Source organism: Toxotes jaculatrix, chromosome 19 (genome assembly GCF_017976425.1).
Source record: "Toxotes jaculatrix isolate fToxJac2 chromosome 19, fToxJac2.pri, whole genome shotgun sequence".
NCBI lineage: Eukaryota > Metazoa > Chordata > Actinopteri > Toxotidae > Toxotes > Toxotes jaculatrix.
This window is the reverse complement of record NC_054412.1, coordinates 12,474,969-12,500,234: the sequence shown is the minus strand read 5'-3', so window position 1 is coordinate 12,500,234 and position 25,266 is coordinate 12,474,969. Positions and strand designations below refer to the sequence as shown.

Sequence of the window (25,266 nt, the reverse complement as noted above, 5' to 3'; positions counted from 1 at the left end):
TTATCTCAGACCTGACAGCTCCGGGTCAGTGCAGCACTCTGCAGATCTGCTGACAAACAATAGCCATTGTTTCCTCTTAGTCATTGCAGATAAATGACACATGGGTTTCTACTTAGCTGGGAACAATGGCCATCTGTGTGAATCACTATTTCTGAATTGTGTTGATGAATAAATAGAATCAGTAATGTAATAACGGTACTTGAAGTGCAGTTTTGTAAACAAAGTCCTGTAAAATAAAAGCAACAAAGGAAACATGTCACAACCACTAAGTGCATAAATATATTAAGACCAGCTAAGATCCAAGATGTTTCTACGTGACAGTGACAGTAAAAATATACTTAACAGTTTTTTTTTTTGCTTTTTTTAAAATAATAATTTACTGTAGTTTGACAGTTTTTGTCATTTTAGTTTAGTCAGAATACAGAATGGACTGGCGGACAGATGTCAGTGTGGTATTCATTAGCTCCAGAGTCAGTGGTTTCTAAGCTGAAATCATAAACTCTGCCAAAAATAAGCTTCATTTCCACAACTAGAACTTGGTGTCGTTTACTAAGCATACAGGCGACGTGCTTTATTTTGCTCAAGCACAATGTCCCTGTTTGTGGCTTTTTGTCTAAATTTGTGGATTTCCCAGTTTATAATTTATGATTTTTGTCTATTTTTGTTCTCCTGACACGCATTTTCCATCTCCTGTCCAGAATAAACCACTACCAGCAGAGGCTGCAGTCTTTGTACTTCAAAAAGAAGTTTGCAGAGAGGATAGCTGAGATCAAACCCAAAGTTGAAGGTGGGGAAAGTCTTCTACACCATAAACATGATTTTTTTTAAGTAAGGAAAGTATTGTTTTCTAAAGCTTCTAAAATTCTTATTTTACCTTTTGATATTTGCCAAGGCATTAACAAGCAAGCAAGTCCAAATATTTGAATCCACCAGAGACATTAATTTTCTTTATGTTTCAGCTCTGACCAAGGCGTCTAAGGAGATTTTACACAGTAGAAACCTGAAGCAGCTGCTGGAGGTGGTGCTGGCCTTTGGAAACTACATGAACAAGGGTCAGAGAGGAAACGCTTACGGCTTCAAGGTGTCTTCACTCAACAAGATTGCTGATACCAAATCCAGTATCGACAAGTAAGAACACTTCCTCAGTCATAACATTAAAACTTTGCAGGCAGTAAGAGAAAGAATGCATGGAATATAAAAGTCACATCTGGAACTGGGAATGTGATATTTATGAAACTCCATATGGTCATTCATATCTGAACCTGGATAATAAAAGCAATATATTGCACATTTGACACGTTCGCTCCAGCTCAGCACGACTGTACGTCTGTGTGTTTTTGTAGAAACATCACTCTCCTGCACTACCTGATCACCATTCTGGAGAAGAAATACCCCAAAGTCCTAATGTTCCAGGAGGACCTGCAGAGTATTGCAGAGGCAGCCAAAGTCAAGTAGGTGAAGCCTTTGAGTAGTGGTTCCCAATCTGGGGCTAAAATTTAGGGGTTCTAAGATGATTAAAACACTAAAACACTAATTAAATCACTATTCACATTAAATCATGTGATTGAACTTCTAACAAGAAAAGACATATGCAACCTGTGACAAGGCCAAAGTGTCACAACTAGACAAGGCTTTGTTTTAAAGAGTCGTAAGCCAAGATGTTTGGAAACCACTGACTTGGAGAACCTGCTGCACAGCTTTCACCTGCTTCGTCTCCTTCCATTCTTTGCTCAATGACCACCCCTATCTATCTTTGTTTGCAGTATGACAGAGCTGGAAAAAGATATCTGCAACCTGCGCAGCGGCTTGAAAAGCGTTGAGAGTGTGAGTCCCAAAGATTTATTAGATAAGACAGTACATGTTTTTCATTGGTCACGCAGTTGTACAGTGTTTAGTGCTTCTCCAGAGCTGCTCTCCTTCATTTTCTTCTCTTGGATTTTCACTCCCAGGAGCTGGAATACCAGAAGAAGAGACCGCAGGAGCTGGGCGACAAGTTTGTGTCTGTGGTGAGTCAGTTCGTCACTGTGGCCAGCTTCAGCTTCTCCGATGTGGAGGACTCTCTCACTGAGGCCAAAGAACTGGTAAGTTGTCATATCTACCTTTAAAAAAAGAAAAAAAAAAGTGTGTGTTTGAGCAGACGGGACAGCACTACTGTCACTTGTAGACACAGACGCTGAAAGCTCGCATCCCATTTCCTCTCCACGCAGCTGTTACTACACGCCTTATTGACCTCATCAGTCACTTTTCTAGGAAAGCTAACAGCAGGAGTGAAGTGTTTCAGCTTCCTGCTGCAGCACCACTGGCACTTTATTGGTCGGCCTGCTCGTTGGCTTATGTGCAGGTCAAGTGTGAAACCAGGAACAGAGGCAGAGGGTTAGATATTGTTTTAAACGACTGTGTTCTGCATTATAGGGATATTGTGTGTCTCACACTTGCTAACGGCTTTAATGTGTAAATCAGCGGTTAAAGGTGTTCTTACAGAACAAGCATTTTTCTTCACAGTTAATGTGTATTCCAAATCAATCAAAGCACTAAAGCAAAAGAAGAAACAAACCTCAATTTTGCAGATGGAAATTTTAAGGGAAATGGGCTTTTTTACTAGCAGAAATCTGAGTATATTCACATTTTCATGGAGAGCTTGACACCCTGAAGTTATATTTATGTGTCTGTCCACATTTATTGGTGCAAGCCAGGAATAGTTTTTATCCCCAGCATGCTTTTTTGCCCCATTGTGTGTGTGTGTGTGTGTGTGTGTGTGTGTGTGTGTGTGTGTGTGTTTGTGTGCTACATTCACTCAAGTGCACCGTTTGTCACATGGCAACCATTAGCCTCTGTGAATCATTTACAGTGTCCCACGGTCAAATATTTGAGTGTTTACAGTGGTCCTCTGTACTCATGATTGGGAACCAGAGAGGTCCTGCTGACCCTCTTAACACCTTCTTTCATTTTGTGTGTGTGTGTGTGTGAGTGTGAGTGTGTGTGAGTGTGAGTGGATGTAATAAAATCAAGCTATATAGAAAAAAGTGACATTTTAGTTTCTTTCACGCTTCACAGAAACCACTGTTTCCTGATGTGGAGTAAAGTAAAAAGCCTGTTATCTCATGTGACTGAACAGTTCATTCAGAAAAAAACATAATGAACTATTAATCTAATTTATGACAAATAACTTACCTGCATCTTTGTTCCACCTGATAGAGTTGATGTGTCATGGGCAGATCTTTGAAGATATATATGTTCTCAGCATGATCCCACATCTGTTCTCCTTCTTAACTTACTGTGAAAAATACCCAACAAACACGTTGCCTTAATTTGGGCTCTGGCTCCAGTCTCCAGCCTCAACTGTAATCAGTAGCTGGTCAAATCTGGGTTAACATGGGCTTCAAAGCCTGACTATTGGTACCCTGCTCTGATTTCAAAGAGCTGAAGACCTAATGCGTCTCCTGTAAAACAGTCAAAGACGGAGTAAAACATGGTTCTGCTGTGTCCTGCTGTAAATCTAATCCAATGTGCTCCTCCCTGTGTGCCCCCTTCTCTTTGGTCCCCACAGTTCCTGAGGGCAGTAAAGCACTTCGGTGAAGATGCCAGTAAGATGCAGCCAGATGAGTTCTTCGGCATCTTTGACCAGTTCCTGCAGTCGTTCGCCGAGGCTCAGCAGGAGAACGAGAACATTCGAAAACGCAAAGAAGAGGAGGAGCGCAGGGCTAAGATGGAAGCTCAGGTTTGTAATCATTTGCTGTTTCCGCATGATTCTTGACACAAAGAACCACAGCCGTTGTAAAACACTTTATTCTGCTTCTCAAAACAGAAGGTGTCACAACAGATCCCAACTTTCTTAAACCAGATGGAGTGAGATGAATTGTTTTATACTTTGTGCAAAACGTTTATTTACTTTCTTTCTTCAACTTAGATGAGAAGATTTAAACCACTCTCATGACTGAACAAAAAATATGAAGCTATAGCCAGCAGACACTGCACCTAGCCAAGAAATCGCTTGAAAGGTGCTCATAGGTGGATTTTGTCCCCGCTGGATGGAGCCAGGCTAGCTGTTTCCCTCTGCTTTCAGCCTTTATGCTAAGCCAAGCTAACTGGCTGGTGATTTGACCTTCATATTAACTGTATTGACAAGAGAGCGCTATCAATCTTCTCATCTAACTCTTGACAAGACAGCAAATAAGCGCATTTCCCAAAAACTTTTCCTTTGAGGAAAAAGGTTAATACGTTCAGAGGGACCTTTTTTTTTTGGTTAAAATGATTACTTTTATTTCTGTGTCACCAGCTGAAAGAACAGAGGGAGAAGGAGCGAAAGGCCCGGAAAGCAAAGGCGAACGGGGAGGACGACGGCGGTGAGTTTGACGACCTGGTGTCAGCGCTACGTTCGGGCGAAGTCTTTGACAAGGACTTGTCCAAAATGAAGCGCAACCGCAAACGCATCAACAGCCAGACCACGGACTCGAGCAGAGAGCGACCGGTCACAAAGCTCAACTTCTAAGCAGAGATTGAGATCATCCTCGTTTCGCTTGCCCACCGGGCTCCCCACCCTGCTCATCTTTACTTTCCCTCTGGGTCAAACTGACATTCACATTCCTCAGAACCCTCCTCTGCTCCCACCCAGCTCTGCCTGAATGAACCATTGCAGCAGAGCCACACACACAGCACATGTTTAGACCTTCCATTCTCTCAGATTTTGATGTTAAACAGAGCAGAAGCCACAAACTGTTATTATTAATGGCCAAATCCAATGATTCCTGCAGGACGATCAGTTTGGTCAAATGAAACGTTTTTTCTCATGCAGGATCAGGACAATTTGTCTCGTTCCAGATGTAAGAGAAGGTCACGGTTGTTTGATAGGATGCGTTCTGTGCTGTTTTTGTACATCAGAATCTGTGCACAGAGGGAAATGTGCAGCTCCTTCAGAGCTTGATGCTCGATCCAAACAGGAAGATGATTCCGTTAAAGACACAAGGGGCCATTTTTGTACAGACTGATTTCATAGGTTGAGAGGGGCTGCTTTCACACCCCTGAATTGTCCTAGTGATAATTTTTGGAGAAAGACTGAATCTGAACTTCCTCCTGACGCTACCGCTCTCTTGCAGTCAAAACCATTAAAAGGACTGAGACATGGTTTTAACGGCAAGGGACGTAGTTGAGAAGCAGAGTTGTTTTTTTTTCTATTTCATCACTATTGACATGCAGCATTTATATATATATGATCACTGTATGTTTTATTTGGACTTATTTCCTGTTAAGAGCTGGCCTTAACTCTGTTGATTTTAATTGTTGAGTGGGTACTCTCAAAGGCCTGGGCCTAATCTGCAATTTCTCAACAAGTGTGGACACTCGTCATAGATTACATATATCTTTATATAAGTTTGCGTGCTTGTTACACATGCACATATAAATTCATAATTATTATGCTAAATGCCATTAAAACCATACCCAATCGATGCAATACACTTGTTTTTTCCCCTCTGAAGGGAGTGTCCTCCTTTAATGTTTTTATTTGAATAGATTAAAGATGTTTTCTGCACACTGGCTGGATTTACACTGCATTTCAAAAAAGAATAGGAAAAAAACGATATCCTGATGTTAAATTCTGTGATCCACATGTGAGGTTTTTGTTCTCGTAGAAATCATCACATGTGGATCAAAGAATTTAAAAGGACATGTAAATTCTGATTTTAATTTGTCCCCTCAGCAGCTGTGCGAATCCATCCAGTGTCAGACACCTCCACTGAACTTTTATAATTTAAATATTGCCTTCCATTGTACAATGACCTGAGGAAAATAAATGGGAGAAAACAGTTTTGAGTTTTTTGTATTTAGTTAACAAGCACAATTGTCTGAATTTTCATGCAGCAATTAATTTTGGCTTAAAAAGTTATTATAGTAAGTTGGCAAAAACAGAACATTTTTAAGTATTTCATTTCAAAGACCCTGATAGAAACCAGGCTCATAGTGACATCTAATGGTCAGGATCTGCTACTCAATAGGGCTCCTTAACATCCTGTGTAGTCTCACATTTAATTTAATACAAATCTACTTCTGATGTTACAGCCAGCAAATGTTCACACTACGGCTGATCCTCAAATGTGGTTGTTTGCAAATCTATTCTAAATTGCTCTTTAAATTCTTAAAACAAAATTAAACAAGTTCTTTAAATTAAGACATTCATACACTCTAGCACATATCTCAGTTACTGTTATTATTCATTGATTATTTTAAGTCAAATTTTTTAAATTTATGCCTGCAGTAGTTTTTTGGGAAATATGTTTCTAGGATAACAGTTGTAGATCATTTTTATGTAAGTCATTTACTTTTACTATTGACTTTACTAATGTCCAGTATTGTAGTGAAATTAAAACATTTCTTAATTTACTTCTTGAGTGAAATACAGAAAACTTCCCAAAAATTTTAATCCAATCCCTTTTTTATTTTATTATTTTTTATTTGATTTATAAGAAATCCAATTCTATTTTTGAAGATTTCAGAGATTTTCTTTTGGTACAAATCATGAATTTTTAAGGATTTTGTAGCTCTAATGTTTAAGTCACTTTTTTTTTTAATTAATAAAGTTTAAAGGAAAAACCTGTCATCAAGGCTCACTTCAGCAGAAACCCATGGGTCAGCTTGTCATCTGGCTCCTGAACAAATCGTGAAACTCCGGTGTAGAAAGCTCTGCCAGCGACTTCCACCACTACAGCCTTGAAGTCTCCACACTTGGTCTCCTGACCAGAAACACAGGTGAGAGAACAAATATTTGTGAACTGCCTGTTTTGTTTTTTAAATGAACAGAAGGTTTATGGCATTACTGAAGATATAAATTTCTCATTTTACAATTGTGCTTCCTCCCTTTGAATCTGTCCCTTAGTCTTGGCCCCCCTCATTTGAAAGTTTCTAAGCGTGGCCCTGCAGTCACATCCAACTGTGGACCTGTAAAGATCCAGCCAGAGGACGGATCCTTGACAACAATAAGGAAGAAAACTCAGGTACCTCCACAGCTTTTCCTGTGAACTGGGATCCAGTGGCTCCGCTCTGAAATGTCCTTGTCTGGTTGAGCTGGATGAGACCTTTGTGATACTGAAGAGCCACTCGAGCTGTAACGCCAGAACCAGTGGGGCTTCGGTCCACCTGAGAACATGTTTACACCAGATAAAGCCAGGTTAACATAAAACTAATAAATCAGACAGCATGTGGTGTCTACTTTTCTTTAGTGTGTTTCCAACACATGACATTTCAGTGATTCATGTAACAGCTCTCCTTAACATGTCAAACGAGAAGTTGGTATTTTCTCAGGACCAGTGTCAGAAAAATACCTGAGCTTCTGCGAACACACAGATGTTAGCGGTGGGATAAGAGGAATAATCATCTTTTCCATCTGTGAGGATGGTGCCGTAGAGAAAAGCCAGATCATCACTGGTTGGGTGGTGCAACTTCACCTGGGAGTGAATAAAATAAAAAATAGTGAAATCAACAAATGCATTGTGTTGCTGATACTTATTATCTGAGGGTGTCTTTCATGTTTGACCTCAGACAATATTTTAGATGGTCTCCCATATTTGGTGCTATAGTATAGTAGGGCCTGAAAATAAAATAAAATAAAATAAAAATATGACTTAAAAAATTCATACTGTAGTAATACTAAAAAATATCATAGTGTAGTCAGGCTTCAAAATATGCCGAAAAAAGTCATACTTTAGTAAGGCCTCAAAAAAAATGTCATATGACATTTTTTTTGTTTGTGTGTGAGGCAAAAAAAAAATTGTGACTTTTTTTGGCCGATTGTGAATCCATGTGACGCTGTATGACGTTTTTTATGACATTTTGAGGCCAAAAAAAATTTTGACTTTTTTTGGCCAGTTTTGACGCCTTACTATACTATGACGTTTTTTATGACATTTTGAGGTCGAAAAAAATTTTGACTTTTTTTGGACAGTTTTGACGCCTTACTATACTATGACGTTTTTTATGACATTTTGAGGTCGAAAAAAATTGTGACTTTTTTTGGCCGAAAAAAACGGCATACTATACTATGACGTTTTTTTATGACATTTTGAGGTCGAAAAAAAATGTGACTTTTTTTGGCCGAAAAAAACGCCTTACTATACTATGACGTTTTTTATGACGTTTTGAGGTCGAAAAAAATTTTGACTTTTTTTGGCCGGAAAAAACGGCATACTATACTGTGACGTTTTTTATGACATTTTGAGGTCGAAAAAAATTTTGACTTTTTTTGGCCGGAAAAAACGCCTTACTATACTGTGACGTTTTTTATGACATTTTGAGGTCGAAAAAAAATGTGACTTTTTTTGGCCGAAAAAAACGCCTTACTATACTATGACGTTTTTTATGACATTTTGAGGTCGAAAAAAATTTTGACTTTTTTTGGCCGGAAAAAACGCCTTACTATACTATGACGTTTTTTGTGACGTTTTGAGGTCGAAAAAAATTGTGACTTTTTTTGGCCGAAAAAAACGGCATACTATACTATGACGTTTTTTATGACATTTTGAGGTCGAAAAAAAATGTGACTTTTTTTGGCCGAAAAAAACGCCTTACTATACTATGACGTTTTTTATGACATTTTGAGGTCGAAAAAAAAATTGACTTTTTTTGGCCGAAAAAAACGCCTTACTATACTATGACGTTTTTTATGACATTTTGAGGTCGAAAAAAAATTTGACTTTTTTTGGTCGAAAAAAACGCCTTACTATACTATGATGTTTTTTATGACATTTTTAAGTCGAAAAATTTTTTGACTTTTTTTGGCCGAAAAAAACGCCTTACTATACTATGACGTTTTTTATGACATTTTGAGGTCGAAAAAAAAATTGACTTTTTTTGGCCGAAAAAAACGCCTTACTATACTATGACGTTTTTTATGACATTTTGAGGTCGAAAAAATTTTTGACTTTTTTTGGCCGGAAAAAACGCCTTACTATACTATGACGTTTTTTATGACATTTTGAGGTCGAAAAAAATGTTGACTTTTTTTGGCCGAAAAAAACGCCTTACTATACTATGACGTTTTTTATGACATTTTGAGGTCGAAAAGTTTTTTAACTTTTTTAGGCCGAAAAAAACGGCATACTATACTATGACGTTTTTTATGACATTTTGAGGTCGAAAAAAAATGTGACTTTTTTTGGCCGAAAAAAACGCCTTACTATACTATGACGTTTTTTATGACGTTTTGAGGTCGAAAAAAATTTTGACTTTTTTTGGCCGGAAAAAACGGCATACTATACTGTGACGTTTTTTATGACATTTTGAGGTCGAAAAAAATTTTGACTTTTTTTGGCCGGAAAAAACGCCTTACTATACTATGACGTTTTTTATGACATTTTGAGGTCGAAAAAAAATGTGACTTTTTTTGGCCGAAAAAAACGCCTTACTATACTATGACGTTTTTTATGACATTTTGAGGTCGAAAAAAATTTTGACTTTTTTTGGCCGATTTTGACGCCTTACTATACTATGACGTTTTTTATGACATTTTGAGGTCGAAAAAATTTTTGACTTTTTTAGGCCGAAAAAAATGGCATACTATACTATGACGTTTTTTATGACATTTTGAGGTCGAAAAAAATGTTGACTTTTTTTGGCCGAAAAAAACGCCTTACTATACTATGACGTTTTTTATGACATTTTGAGGTCGAAAAAATTTGGACTTTTTTTGGCCGATTGTGACGCCATGTGCCATGTGACGCCGTATGACGTTTTTTATGACATTTTGAGGCCAAAAAAAATTGTCTTTTTTTGGCCAGTTTTGACGCCTTACTATACTATGACGTTTTTTATGACATTTTGAGGTCGAAAAAAATTTTGACTTTTTTTGGTCGGAAAAAACGCCTTACTATACTATGATGTTTTTAATGACATTTTTAAGTCGAAAAAAATTTTGACTTTTTTAGGCCGAAAAAAACGCCTTACTATACTATGACGTTTTTTATGACATTTTGAGGTCGAAAAAAAAATTGACTTTTTTTGGCCGAAAAAAACGGCATACTATACTATGACGTTTTTTATGACATTTTGAGGTCGAAAAAAAAATTGACTTTTTTTGGCCGAAAAAAACGCCTTACTATACTATGACGTTTTTTATGACATTTTGAGGTCGAAAAAAAATTTGACTTTTTTTGGTCGAAAAAAACGCCTTACTATACTATGATGTTTTTTATGACATTTTTAAGTCGAAAAAAATTTTGACTTTTTTAGGCCGAAAAAAACGCCTTACTATACTATGACGTTTTTTATGACATTTTGAGGTCGAAAAATTTTTTAACTTTTTTAGGCCGATTTTGACGCCTTGCTATACTATGACGTTTTTTATGACATTTTGAGGTCGAAAAAAAATGTGACTTTTTTTGGCCGAAAAAAACGGCATACTATACTATGACGTTTTTTATGACATTTTGAGGTCGAAAAAAAAATTGACTTTTTTTGGTCGAAAAAAACGCCTTACTATACTATGATGTTTTTTATGACATTTTTAAGTCGAAAAAATTTTTGACTTTTTTAGGCCGAAAAAAACGGCATACTATACTATGACGTTTTTTATGACATTTTGAGGTCGAAAAAAATGTGACTTTTTTTGGCCGAAAAAAACGCCTTACTATACTATGACGTTTTTTATGACATTTTGAGGTCGAAAAAAATTTTGACTTTTTTTGGCCGGAAAAAACGCCTTACTATACTATGACGTTTTTTGTGACGTTTTGAGGTCGAAAAAAATTGTGACTTTTTTTGGCCGAAAAAAACGGCATACTATACTATGACGTTTTTTATGACATTTTGAGGTCGAAAAACAATTTGACTTTTTTTGGTCGAAAAAAACGGCATACTATACTATGACGTTTTTTATGACATTTTGAGGTCGAAAAAAAATGTGACTTTTTTTGTCGAAAAAAACGGCATACTATACTATGACGTTTTTTATGACATTTTGAGGTCGAAAAAAAATTTGACTTTTTTTGGTCGAAAAAAACGCCTTACTATACTATGATGTTTTTTATGACATTTTTAAGTCGAAAAAATTTTTGACTTTTTTAGGCCGAAAAAAACGGCATACTGTACTATGACGTTTTTTATGACATTTTGAGGTCGAAAAAAATGTTGACTTTTTTTGGCCGAAAAAAACGCCTTACTATACTATGACGTTTTTTATGACATTTTGAGGTCGAAAAGTTTTTTAACTTTTTTAGGCCGAAAAAAACGGCATACTATACTATGACGTTTTTTATGACATTTTGAGGTAGAAAAAAAATGTGACTTTTTTTGGCCGAAAAAAACGGCATACTATACTATGACGTTTTTTATGACATTTTGAGGTCGAAAAAAAATTTGACTTTTTTTGGTCGAAAAAAACGGCATACTATACTATGACGGTTTTTTATGACATTTTGAGGTCGAAAAAAATGTTGACTTTTTTTGGCCGATTTTGACGCCTTGCTATACTATGACGTTTTTTATGACATTTTGAGGTCGAAAAAAAAATTGACTTTTTTTGGCCGAAAAAAACGCCTTACTATACTATGACGTTTTTTATGACATTTTGAGGTCGAAAAAAAATGTGACTTTTTTTGGCCGAAAAAAACGCCTTACTATACTATGACGTTTTTTATGACATTTTGAGGTCGAAAAAAAATGTGACTTTTTTTGGCCGGAAAAAACGCCTTACTATACTATGACGTTTTTTGTGACGTTTTGAGGTCGAAAAAAATTGTGACTTTTTTTGGCCGAAAAAAACGGCATACTATACTATGACGTTTTTTATGACGTTTTGAGGTCGAAAAAAATTTTGACTTTTTTTGGCCGAAAAAAACGGCATACTATACTATGACGTTTTTTATGACATTTTGAGGTCGAAAAAAAATGTGACTTTTTTTGGCCGAAAAAAACGCCTTACTATACTATGACGTTTTTTATGACATTTTGAGGTCGAAAAAATTTTTGACTTTTTTTGGCCGGAAAAAACGCCTTACTATACTATGATGTTTTTTGTGACGTTTTGAGGTCGAAAAAAAAATTGACTTTTTTTGGCCGAAAAAAACGGCATACTATACTATGACGTTTTTTATGACATTTTGAGGTCGAAAAAAAATTTGACTTTTTTTGGCCGGAAAAAACGCCTTACTATACTATGACGTTTTTTGTGACGTTTTGAGGTCGAAAAAAATTGTGACTTTTTTTGGCCGAAAAAAACGGCATACTATACTATGACGTTTTTTATGACATTTTGAGGTCGAAAAAAAATTTGACTTTTTTTGGTCGAAAAAAACGCCTTACTATACTATGATGTTTTTTATGACATTTTGAGGTCGAAAAAAATTTTGACTTTTTTTGGCCGGAAAAAACGCCTTACTATACTATGACGTTTTTTATGACATTTTGAGGTCGAAAAAAAAATTGACTTTTTTTGGCCGAAAAAAACGCCTTACTATACTATGACGTTTTTTATGACATTTTGAGGTCGAAAAAAAATTTGACTCTTATTGGTCGAAAAAAACGCCTTACTATACTATGATGTTTTTTATGACATTTTTAAGTCGAAAAAATTTTTGACTTTTTTAGGCCGAAAAAAATGTTGACTTTTTTTGGCCGATTTTGACGCCTTGCTATACTATGACGTTTTTTATGACATTTTGAGGTCGAAAAAAAATGTGACTTTTTTTGGCCGGAAAAAACGCCTTACTATACTATGACGTTTTTTATGACATTTTGAGGTCGAAAAAAAAATTGACTTTTTTTGGCCGGAAAAAACGGCATACTATACTATGACGTTTTTTATGACATTTTGAGGTCGAAAAAAAATTTGACTTTTTTTGGCCGGAAAAAACGCCTTACTATACTATGACGTTTTTTGTGACGTTTTGAGGTCGAAAAAAATTGTGACTTTTTTTGGCCGAAAAAAACGGCATACTATACTATGACGTTTTTTATGACATTTTGAGGTCGAAAAAAAATTTGACTTTTTTTGGTGGAAAAAAACGCCTTACTATACTATGATGTTTTTTATGACATTTTGAGGTCGAAAAAAATTTTGACTTTTTTTGGCCGGAAAAAACGCCTTACTATACTATGACGTTTTTTATGACATTTTGAGGTCGAAAAAAAAATTGACTTTTTTTGGCCGAAAAAAACGCCTTACTATACTATGACGTTTTTTATGACATTTTGAGGTCGAAAAAAAATTTGACTCTTTTTGGTCGAAAAAAACGCCTTACTATACTATGATGTTTTTTATGACATTTTTAAGTCGAAAAAATTTTTGACTTTTTTAGGCCGAAAAAAATGTTGACTTTTTTTGGCCGATTTTGACGCCTTGCTATACTATGACGTTTTTTATGACATTTTGAGGTCGAAAAAAATGTTGACTTTTTTTGGCCGATTTTGACGCCTTGCTATACTATGACGTTTTTTATGACATTTTGAGGTCGAAAAAAAATGTGACTTTTTTTGGCCGAAAAAAACGGCATACTATACTATGACGTTTTTTATGACATTTTGAGGTCGAAAAAAAAATTGACTTTTTTTGGCCGAAAAAAACGCCTTACTATACTATGACGTTTTTTATGACATTTTGAGGTCGAAAAAATTTTTGACTTTTTTTGGCCGGAAAAAACGCCTTACTATACTATGACGTTTTTTATGACATTTTGAGGTCGAAAAAAATTTTGACTTTTTTTGGCCGGAAAAAACGCCTTACTATACTATGATGTTTTTTGTGACGTTTTGAGGTCGAAAAAAAAATTGACTTTTTTTGGCCGAAAAAAACGGCATACTATACTATGACGTTTTTTGTGACATTTTGAGGTCGAAAAAAAATTTGACTTTTTTTGGCCGGAAAAAACGCCTTACTATACTATGACGTTTTTTGTGACGTTTTGAGGTCGAAAAAAATTGTGACTTTTTTTGGCCGAAAAAAACGGCATACTATACTATGACGTTTTTTATGACATTTTGAGGTCGAAAAAAATTTTGACTTTTTTTGGCCGGAAAAAACGCCTTACTATACTATGACGTTTTTTATGACATTTTGAGGTCGAAAAAAAAATTGACTTTTTTTGGCCGAAAAAAACGCCTTACTATACTATGACGTTTTTTATGACATTTTGAGGTCGAAAAAAAATTTGACTTTTTTTGGTCGAAAAAAACGCCTTACTATACTATGATGTTTTTTATGACATTTTTAAGTCGAAAAAATTTTTGACTTTTTTAGGCCGAAAAAAACGGCATACTATACTATGACGTTTTTTATGACATTTTGAGGTCGAAAAAAATGTTGACTTTTTTTGGCCGAAAAAAACGCCTTACTATACTATGACGTTTTTTATGACATTTTGAGGTCGAAAAATTTTTTAACTTTTTTAGGCCGAAAAAAACGGCATACTATACTATGACGTTTTTTATGACATTTTGAGGTCGAAAAAAAATGTGACTTTTTTTGGCCGAAAAAAACGCCTTACTATACTATGACGTTTTTTATGACATTTTGAGGTCGAAAAAAATGTTGACTTTTTTTGGCCGGAAAAAACGCCTTACTATACTATGACGTTTTTTGTGACGTTTTGAGGTCGAAAAAAATCGTGACTTTTTTTGGCCGAAAAAAACGGCATACTATACTATGACGTTTTTTATGACCTTTTGAGGTCGAAAAAAAATGTGACTTTTTTTGGCCGAAAAAAACGGCATACTATACTATGACGTTTTTTATGACATTTTGAGGTCGAAAAAAAATGTGACTTTTTTTGGTCGAAAAAAACGGCATACTATACTATGACGTTTTTTATGACATTTTGAGGTCGAAAAAAATGTTGACTTTTTTTGGCCGAAAAAAACGCCTTACTATACTATGACGTTTTTTATGACATTTTGAGGTCGAAAAAAATGTGACTTTTTTTGGCCGAAAAAAACGGCATACTATACTATGACGTTTTTTATGACATTTTGAGGTCGAAAAAAATTGACTTTTTTTGGCCGAAAAAAACGGCATACTATACTATGACGTTTTTTATGACATTTTGAGGTCGAAAAAAAACGTGACTTTTTTTGGCCGAAAAAAACGCCTTACTATACTATGACGTTTTTTATGACATTTTGAGGTCGAAAAGAAAATGTGACTTTTTTTGGCCGAAAAAAACGCCTTACTATACTATGACGTTTTTTATGACATTTTGAGGTCGAAAAAAAATTTGACTTTTTTTGGCCGGAAAAAACGCCTTACTATACTATGACGTTTTTTATGACATTTTGAGGTCGAAAAAAATGTTGACTTTTTTTGGCCGATTTTGACGCCTTGCTATACTATGACGTTTTTTATGACATTTTGAGGTCGAAAAAAAATGTGACTTTTTTTGGCCGAAAAAAACGGCATACTATACTATGACGTTTTTTATGACATTTTGAGGTCGAAAAAAAAATTGACTTTTTTTGGCCGAAAAAAACGCCTTACTATACTATGACGTTTTTTATGACATTTTGAGGTCGAAAAAATTTTTGACTTTTTTTGGCCGGAAAAAACGCCTTACTATACTATGACGTTTTTTATGACATTTTGAGGTCGAAAAAAATTTTGACTTTTTTTGGCCGGAAAAAACGCCTTACTATACTATGATGTTTTTTGTGACGTTTTGAGGTCGAAAAAAAAATTGACTTTTTTTGGCCGAAAAAAACGGCATACTATACTATGACGTTTTTTGTGACATTTTGAGGTCGAAAAAAATGTTGACTTTTTTTGGCCGGAAAAAACGCCTTACTATACTATGACGTTTTTTGTGACGTTTTGAGGTCGAAAAAAATTGTGACTTTTTTTGGCCGAAAAAAACGGCATACTATACTATGACGTTTTTTATGACATTTTGAGGTCGAAAAAAATTTTGACTTTTTTTGGCCGGAAAAAACGCCTTACTATACTATGACGTTTTTTATGACATTTTGAGGTCGAAAAAAAAATTGACTTTTTTTGGCCGAAAAAAAACGCCTTACTATACTATGATGTTTTTTATGACATTTTGAGGTCGAAAAAATTTTTGACTTTTTTTGGCCGGAAAAAACGCCTTACTATACTATGACGTTTTTTATGACATTTTGAGGTCGAAAAAAATTTTGACTTTTTTTGGCCGGAAAAAACGCCTTACTATACTATGATGTTTTTTGTGACGTTTTGAGGTCGAAAAAAAAATTGACTTTTCTTGGCCGAAAAAAACGGCATACTATACTATGACGTTTTTTGTGACATTTTGAGGTCGAAAAAAAATTTGACTTTTTTTGGCCGGAAAAAACGCCTTACTATACTATGACGTTTTTTGTGACGTTTTGAGGTCGAAAAAAATTGTGACTTTTTTTGGCCGAAAAAAACGGCATACTATACTATGACGTTTTTTATGACATTTTGAGGTCGAAAAAAATTTTGACTTTTTTTGGCCGGAAAAAACGCCTTACTATACTATGACGTTTTTTATGACATTTTGAGGTCGAAAAAAAAATTGACTTTTTTTGGCCGGAAAAAACGCCTTACTATACTATGACGTTTTTTATGACATTTTGAGGTCGAAAAAAAAATTGACTTTTTTTGGCCGAAAAAAACGCCTTACTATACTATGACGTTTTTTATGACATTTTGAGGTCGAAAAAAATTTTGACTTTTTTTGGCCGGAAAAAACGCCTTACTATACTATGACGTTTTTTATGACATTTTGAGGTCGAAAAAAAAATTGACTTTTTTTGGCCGAAAAAAACGCCTTACTATACTATGACGTTTTTTATGACATTTTGAGGTCGAAAAAAAATTTGACTCTTATTGGTCGAAAAAAACGCCTTACTATACTATGATGTTTTTTATGACATTTTTAAGTCGAAAAAATTTTTGACTTTTTTAGGCCGAAAAAAATGTTGACTTTTTTTGGCCGGAAAAAACGCCTTACTATACTATGACGTTTTTTATGACATTTTGAGGTCGAAAAAAAAATTGACTTTTTTTGGCCGGAAAAAACGCCTTACTATACTATGACGTTTTTTATGACATTTTGAGGTCGAAAAAAAAATTGACTTTTTTTGGCCGAAAAAAACGCCTTACTATACTATGACGTTTTTTATGACATTTTGAGGTCGAAAAAAATTTTGACTTTTTTTGGCCGGAAAAAACGCCTTACTATACTATGACGTTTTTTATGACATTTTGAGGTCGAAAAAAAAATTGACTTTTTTTGGCCGAAAAAAACGCCTTACTATACTATGACGTTTTTTATGACATTTTGAGGTCGAAAAAAAATTTGACTCTTATTGGTCGAAAAAAACGCCTTACTATACTATGATGTTTTTTATGACATTTTTAAGTCGAAAAAATTTTTGACTTTTTTAGGCCGAAAAAAATGTTGACTTTTTTTGGCCGATTTTGACGCCTTGCTATACTATGACGTTTTTTATGACATTTTGAGGTCGAAAAAAAATGTGACTTTTTTTGGCCGGAAAAAACGCCTTACTATACTATGACGTTTTTTATGACATTTTGAGGTCAAAAAAAAAATTGACTTTTTTTGGCCGGAAAAAACGGCATACTATACTATGACGTTTTTTATGACATTTTGAGGTCGAAAAAAAATGTGACTTTTTTTGGCCGGAAAAAACGCCTTACTATACTATGACGTTTTTTGTGACGTTTTGAGGTCGAAAAAAATTGTGACTTTTTTTGGCCGAAAAAAACGGCATACTATACTATGACGTTTTTTATGACATTTTGAGGTCGAAAAAAAATTTGACTTTTTTTGGTGGAAAAAAACGCCTTACTATACTATGATGTTTTTTATGACATTTTGAGGTCGAAAAAAATTTTGACTTTTTTTGGCCGGAAAAAACGCCTTACTATACTATGACGTTTTTTATGACATTTTGAGGTCGAAAAAAAAATTGACTTTTTTTGGCCGAAAAAAACGCCTTACTATACTATGACGTTTTTTATGACATTTTGAGGTCGAAAAAAAATTTGACTCTTTTTGGTCGAAAAAAACGCCTTACTATACTATGATGTTTTTTATGACATTTTTAAGTCGAAAAAATTTTTGACTTTTTTAGGCCGAAAAAAATGTTGACTTTTTTTGGCCGATTTTGACGCCTTGCTATACTATGACGTTTTTTATGACATTTTGAGGTCGAAAAAAATGTTGACTTTTTTTGGCCGATTTTGACGCCTTGCTATACTATGACGTTTTTTATGACATTTTGAGGTCGAAAAAAAATGTGACTTTTTTTGGCCGAAAAAAACGGCATACTATACTATGACGTTTTTTATGACATTTTGAGGTCGAAAAAAAAATTGACTTTTTTTGGCCGAAAAAAACGCCTTACTATACTATGACGTTTTTTATGACATTTTGAGGTCGAAAAAATTTTTGACTTTTTTTGGCCGGAAAAAACGCCTTACTATACTATGACGTTTTTTATGACATTTTGAGGTCGAAAAAAATTTTGACTTTTTTTGGCCGGAAAAAACGCCTTACTATACTATGATGTTTTTTGTGACGTTTTGAGGTCGAAAAAAAAATTGACTTTTTTTGGCCGAAAAAAACGGCATACTATACTATGACGTTTTTTGTGACATTTTGAGGTCGAAAAAAAATTTGACTTTTTTTGGCCGGAAAAAACGCCTTACTATACTATGACGTTTTTTGTGACGTTTTGAGGTCGAAAAAAATTGTGACTTTTTTTGGCCGAAAAAAACGGCATACTATACTATGACGTTTTTTATGACATTTTGAGGTCGAAAAAAATTTTGACTTTTTTTGGCCGGAAAAAACGCCTTACTATACTATGACGTTTTTTATGACATTTTGAGGTCGAAAAAAAAATTGACTTTTTTTGGCCGAAAAAAACGCCTTACTATACTATGACGTTTTTTATGACATTTTGAGGTCGAAAAAAAATTTGACTTTTTTTGGTCGAAAAAAACGCCTTACTATACTATGATGTTTTTTATGACATTTTTAAGTCGAAAAAATTTTTGACTTTTTTAGGCCGAAAAAAACGGCATACTATACTATGACGTTTTTTATGACATTTTGAGGTCGAAAAAAATGTTGACTTTTTTTGGCCGAAAAAAACGCCTTACTATACTATGACGTTTTTTATGACATTTTGAGGTCGAAAAATTTTTTAACTTTTTTAGGCCGAAAAAAACGGCATACTATACTATGACGTTTTTTATGACATTTTGAGGTCGAAAAAAAATGTGACTTTTTTTGGCCGAAAAAAACGCCTTACTATACTATGACGTTTTTTATGACATTTTGAGGTCGAAAAAAATGTTGACTTTTTTTGGCCGGAAAAAACGCCTTACTATACTATGACGTTTTTTGTGACGTTTTGAGGTCGAAAAAAATTGTGACTTTTTTTGGCCGAAAAAAAACGGCATACTATACTATGACGTTTTTTATGACCTTTTGAGGTCGAAAAAAAATGTGACTTTTTTTGGCCGAAAAAAACGGCATACTATACTATGACGTTTTTTATGACATTTTGAGGTCGAAAAAAAATGTGACTTTTTTTGGTCGAAAAAAACGGCATACTATACTATGACGTTTTTTATGACATTTTGAGGTCGAAAAAAATGTTGACTTTTTTTGGCCGAAAAAAACGCCTTACTATACTATGACGTTTTTTATGACATTTTGAGGTCGAAAAAAATGTGACTTTTTTTGGCCGAAAAAAACGGCATACTATACTATGACGTTTTTTATGACATTTTGAGGTCGAAAAAAATTGACTTTTTTTGGCCGAAAAAAACGGCATACTATACTATGACGTTTTTTATGACATTTTGAGGTCGAAAAAAAACGTGACTTTTTTTGGCCGAAAAAAACGCCTTACTATACTATGACGTTTTTTATGACATTTTGAGGTCGAAAAAAAAATTTACTTACTATACTATGACGTTTTTTATGACATTTTGAGGTCGAAAAAAAAATTGACTTTCTTTGGCCGAAAAAAACGGCATACTATACTATGACGTTTTTTATGACATTTTGAGGTCGAAAAAATTTTGACTTTTTTTGGCCGGAAAAAACGCCTTACTATACTATGACGTTTTTTATGACATTTTGAGGTCGAAAAAAAAATTGACTTTTTTTGGCCGAAAAAAACGCCTTACTATACTATGACGTTTTTTATGACATTTTGAGGTCGAAAAAATTTTTGACTTTTTTTGGCCGGAAAAAACGCCTTACTATACTATGACGTTTTTTATGACATTTTGAGGTCGAAAAAAATTTTGACTTTTTTTGGCCGGAAAAAACGCCTTACTATACTATGATGTTTTTTGTGACGTTTTGAGGTCGAAAAAAAAATTGACTTTTCTTGGCCGAAAAAAACGGCATACTATACTATGACGTTTTTTGTGACATTTTGAGGTCGAAAAAAAATTTGACTTTTTTTGGCCGGAAAAAACGCCTTACTATACTATGACGTTTTTTGTGACGTTTTGAGGTCGAAAAAAATTGTGACTTTTTTTGGCCGAAAAAAACGGCATACTATACTATGACGTTTTTTATGACATTTTGAGGTCGAAAAAAATTTTGACTTTTTTTGGCCGGAAAAAACGCCTTACTATACTATGACGTTTTTTATGACATTTTGAGGTCGAAAAATTTTTTAACTTTTTTAGGCCGAAAAAAACGGCATACTATACTATGACGTTTTTTATGACATTTTGAGGTCGAAAAAAAATGTGACTTTTTTTGGCCGAAAAAAACGCCTTACTATACTATGACGTTTTTTATGACATTTTGAGGTCGAAAAAAATGTTGACTTTTTTTGGCCGGAAAAAACGCCTTACTATACTATGACGTTTTTTGTGACGTTTTGAGGTCGAAAAAAATTGTGACTTTTTTTGGCCGAAAAAAACGGCATACTATACTATGACGTTTTTTATGACCTTTTGAGGTCGAAAAAAAATGTGACTTTTTTTGGCCGAAAAAAACGGCATACTATACTATGACGTTTTTTATGACATTTTGAGGTCGAAAAAAAATGTGACTTTTTTTGGTCGAAAAAAACGGCATACTATACTATGACGTTTTTTATGACATTTTGAGGTCGAAAAAAATGTTGACTTTTTTTGGCCGAAAAAAACGCCTTACTATACTATGACGTTTTTTATGACATTTTGAGGTCGAAAAAAATGTGACTTTTTTTGGCCGAAAAAAACGGCATACTATACTATGACGTTTTTTATGACATTTTGAGGTCGAAAAAAATTGACTTTTTTTGGCCGAAAAAAACGGCATACTATACTATGACGTTTTTTATGACATTTTGAGGTCGAAAAAAAACGTGACTTTTTTTGGCCGAAAAAAACGCCTTACTATACTATGACGTTTTTTATGACATTTTGAGGTCGAAAAAAAAATTTACTTACTATACTATGACGTTTTTTATGACATTTTGAGGTCGAAAAAAAAATTGACTTTCTTTGGCCGAAAAAAACGGCATACTATACTATGACGTTTTTTATGACATTTTGAGGTCGAAAAAATTTTGACTTTTTTTGGCCGGAAAAAACGCCTTACTATACTATGACGTTTTTTATGACATTTTGAGGTCGAAAAAAAAATTGACTTTTTTTGGCCGAAAAAAACGCCTTACTATACTATGACGTTTTTTATGACATTTTGAGGTCGAAAAAATTTTTGACTTTTTTTGGCCGGAAAAAACGCCTTACTATACTATGACGTTTTTTATGACATTTTGAGGTCGAAAAAAATTTTGACTTTTTTTGGCCGGAAAAAACGCCTTACTATACTATGATGTTTTTTGTGACGTTTTGAGGTCGAAAAAAAAATTGACTTTTCTTGGCCGAAAAAAACGGCATACTATACTATGACGTTTTTTGTGACATTTTGAGGTCGAAAAAAAATTTGACTTTTTTTGGCCGGAAAAAACGCCTTACTATACTATGACGTTTTTTGTGACGTTTTGAGGTCGAAAAAAATTGTGACTTTTTTTGGCCGAAAAAAACGGCATACTATACTATGACGTTTTTTATGACATTTTGAGGTCGAAAAAAATTTTGACTTTTTTTGGCCGGAAAAAACGCCTTACTATACTATGACGTTTTTTATGACATTTTGAGGTCGAAAAAAAAATTGACTTTTTTTGGCCGAAAAAAACGCCTTACTATACTATGACGTTTTTTATGACATTTTGAGGTCGAAAAAAAATTTGACTTTTTTTGGTCGAAAAAAACGCCTTACTATACTATGATGTTTTTTATGACATTTTTAAGTCGAAAAAATTTTTGACTTTTTTAGGCCGAAAAAAACGGCATACTATACTATGACGTTTTTTATGACATTTTGAGGTCGAAAAAAATGTTGACTTTTTTTGGCCGAAAAAAACGCCTTACTATACTATGACGTTTTTTATGACATTTTGAGGTCGAAAAATTTTTTAACTTTTTTAGGCCGAAAAAAACGGCATACTATACTATGACGTTTTTTATGACATTTTGAGGTCGAAAAAAAATGTGACTTTTTTTGGCCGAAAAAAACGCCTTACTATACTATGACGTTTTTTATGACATTTTGAGGTCGAAAAAAATGTTGACTTTTTTTGGCCGGAAAAAACGCCTTACTATACTATGACGTTTTTTGTGACGTTTTGAGGTCGAAAAAAATTGTGACTTTTTTTGGCCGAAAAAAACGGCATACTATACTATGACGTTTTTTATGACCTTTTGAGGTCGAAAAAAAATGTGACTTTTTTTGGCCGAAAAAAACGGCATACTATACTATGACGTTTTTTATGACATTTTGAGGTCGAAAAAAAATGTGACTTTTTTTGGTCGAAAAAAACGGCATACTATACTATGACGTTTTTTATGACATTTTGAGGTCGAAAAAAATGTTGACTTTTTTTGGCCGAAAAAAACGCCTTACTATACTATGACGTTTTTTATGACATTTTGAGGTCGAAAAAAATGTGACTTTTTTTGGCCGAAAAAAACGGCATACTATACTATGACGTTTTTTATGACATTTTGAGGTCGAAAAAAATTGACTTTTTTTGGCCGAAAAAAACGGCATACTATACTATGACGTTTTTTATGACATTTTGAGGTCGAAAAAAAAACGTGACTTTTTTTGGCCGAAAAAAACGCCTTACTATACTATGACGTTTTTTATGACATTTTGAGGTCGAAAAAAAAATTTACTTACTATACTATGACGTTTTTTATGACATTTTGAGGTCGAAAAAAAAATTGACTTTCTTTGGCCGAAAAAAACGGCATACTATACTATGACGTTTTTTATGACATTTTGAGGTCGAAAAAATTTTGACTTTTTTTGGCCGGAAAAAACGCCTTACTATACTATGACGTTTTTTATGACATTTTGAGGTCGAAAAAAAAATTGACTTTTTTTGGCCGAAAAAAACGCCTTACTATACTATGACGTTTTTTATGACATTTTGAGGTCGAAAAAATTTTTGACTTTTTTTGGCCGGAAAAAACGCCTTACTATACTATGACGTTTTTTATGACATTTTGAGGTCGAAAAAAATTTTGACTTTTTTTGGCCGGAAAAAACGCCTTACTATACTATGATGTTTTTTGTGACGTTTTGAGGTCGAAAAAAAAATTGACTTTTCTTGGCCGAAAAAAACGGCATACTATACTATGACGTTTTTTGTGACATTTTGAGGTCGAAAAAAAATTTGACTTTTTTTGGCCGGAAAAAACGCCTTACTATACTATGACGTTTCTTGTGACGTTTTGAGGTCGAAAAAAATTGTGACTTTTTTTGGCCGAAAAAAACGGCATACTATACTATGACGTTTTTTATGACATTTTGAGGTCGAAAAAAATTTTGACTTTTTTTGGCCGGAAAAAACGCCTTACTATACTATGACGTTTTTTATGACATTTTGAGGTCGAAAAATTTTTTAACTTTTTTAGGCCGAAAAAAACGGCATACTATACTATGACGTTTTTTATGACATTTTGAGGTCGAAAAAAAATGTGACTTTTTTTGGCCGAAAAAAACGCCTTACTATACTATGACGTTTTTTATGACATTTTGAGGTCGAAAAAAATGTTGACTTTTTTTGGCCGGAAAAAACGCCTTACTATACTATGACGTTTTTTGTGACGTTTTGAGGTCGAAAAAAATTGTGACTTTTTTTGGCCGAAAAAAACGGCATACTATACTATGACGTTTTTTATGACCTTTTGAGGTCGAAAAAAAATGTGACTTTTTTTGGCCGAAAAAAACGGCATACTATACTATGACGTTTTTTATGACATTTTGAGGTCGAAAAAAAATGTGACTTTTTTTGGTCGAAAAAAACGGCATACTATACTATGACGTTTTTTATGACATTTTGAGGTCGAAAAAAATGTTGACTTTTTTTGGCCGAAAAAAACGCCTTACTATACTATGACGTTTTTTATGACATTTTGAGGTCGAAAAAAATGTGACTTTTTTTGGCCGAAAAAAACGGCATACTATACTATGACGTTTTTTATGACATTTTGAGGTCGAAAAAAATTGACTTTTTTTGGCCGAAAAAAACGGCATACTATACTATGACGTTTTTTATGACATTTTGAGGTCGAAAAAAAACGTGACTTTTTTTGGCCGAAAAAAACGCCTTACTATACTATGACGTTTTTTATGACATTTTGAGGTCGAAAAAAAAATTTACTTACTATACTATGACGTTTTTTATGACATTTTGAGGTCGAAAAAAAAATTGACTTTCTTTGGCCGAAAAAAACGGCATACTATACTATGACGTTTTTTATGACATTTTGAGGTCGAAAAAATTTTGACTTTTTTTGGCCGGAAAAAACGCCTTACTATACTATGACGTTTTTTATGACATTTTGAGGTCGAAAAAAAAATTGACTTTTTTTGGCCGAAAAAAACGCCTTACTATACTATGACGTTTTTTATGACATTTTGAGGTCGAAAAAATTTTTGACTTTTTTTGGCCGGAAAAAACGCCTTACTATACTATGACGTTTTTTATGACATTTTGAGGTCGAAAAAAATTTTGACTTTTTTTGGCCGGAAAAAACGCCTTACTATACTATGATGTTTTTTGTGACGTTTTGAGGTCGAAAAAAAAATTGACTTTTCTTGGCCGAAAAAAACGGCATACTATACTATGACGTTTTTTGTGACATTTTGAGGTCGAAAAAAAATTTGACTTTTTTTGGCCGGAAAAAACGCCTTACTATACTATGACGTTTTTTGTGACGTTTTGAGGTCGAAA

The 25,266-nt window shown here is 33.9% G+C and overlaps 2 protein-coding genes across 9 annotated transcripts in view; one reads left to right on the top strand and one right to left on the bottom strand.

The window, feature by feature from the left end:
• LOC121199419 (disheveled-associated activator of morphogenesis 1-like) overlaps nt 1-5,801 on the top strand; it is a 45,926-nt gene extending 40,125 nt beyond the window's left edge. For all 5 annotated transcript variants that reach the window (XM_041064070.1, XM_041064071.1, XM_041064072.1 and 2 more), the window contains 7 exons: nt 699-787; nt 960-1,128; nt 1,344-1,451; nt 1,764-1,824; nt 1,950-2,081; nt 3,548-3,718; nt 4,277-5,801. In XM_041064070.1, the coding sequence (XP_040920004.1) occupies nt 699-787; nt 960-1,128; nt 1,344-1,451; nt 1,764-1,824; nt 1,950-2,081; nt 3,548-3,718; nt 4,277-4,489 (943 nt within the window). In that variant the 3' untranslated portion in view covers nt 4,490-5,801. The remainder of the gene's footprint in view (nt 1-698; nt 788-959; nt 1,129-1,343; nt 1,452-1,763; nt 1,825-1,949; nt 2,082-3,547; nt 3,719-4,276) is intronic.
• The window catches only part of LOC121199420 (trans-L-3-hydroxyproline dehydratase), a 48,105-nt gene continuing 24,804 nt past the window's right edge, over nt 1,966-25,266 (bottom strand). The window contains exons 4-7 of one of the 4 annotated variants that reach the window (XM_041064076.1): nt 7,314-7,436; nt 6,991-7,128; nt 6,587-6,725; nt 1,966-2,099 (exon numbers count right to left, since the gene is read on the bottom strand). In XM_041064076.1, the coding sequence (XP_040920010.1) occupies nt 6,600-6,725; nt 6,991-7,128; nt 7,314-7,436 (387 nt within the window). In that variant the 3' untranslated portion in view covers nt 1,966-2,099; nt 6,587-6,599. Of the gene's footprint in view, nt 2,100-3,222; nt 3,275-6,586; nt 6,726-6,990; nt 7,129-7,313; nt 7,437-25,266 lie in introns of those variants that run through there. The other 3 variants (XM_041064078.1, XM_041064075.1, XM_041064077.1) reach the window with 3 other exon arrangements.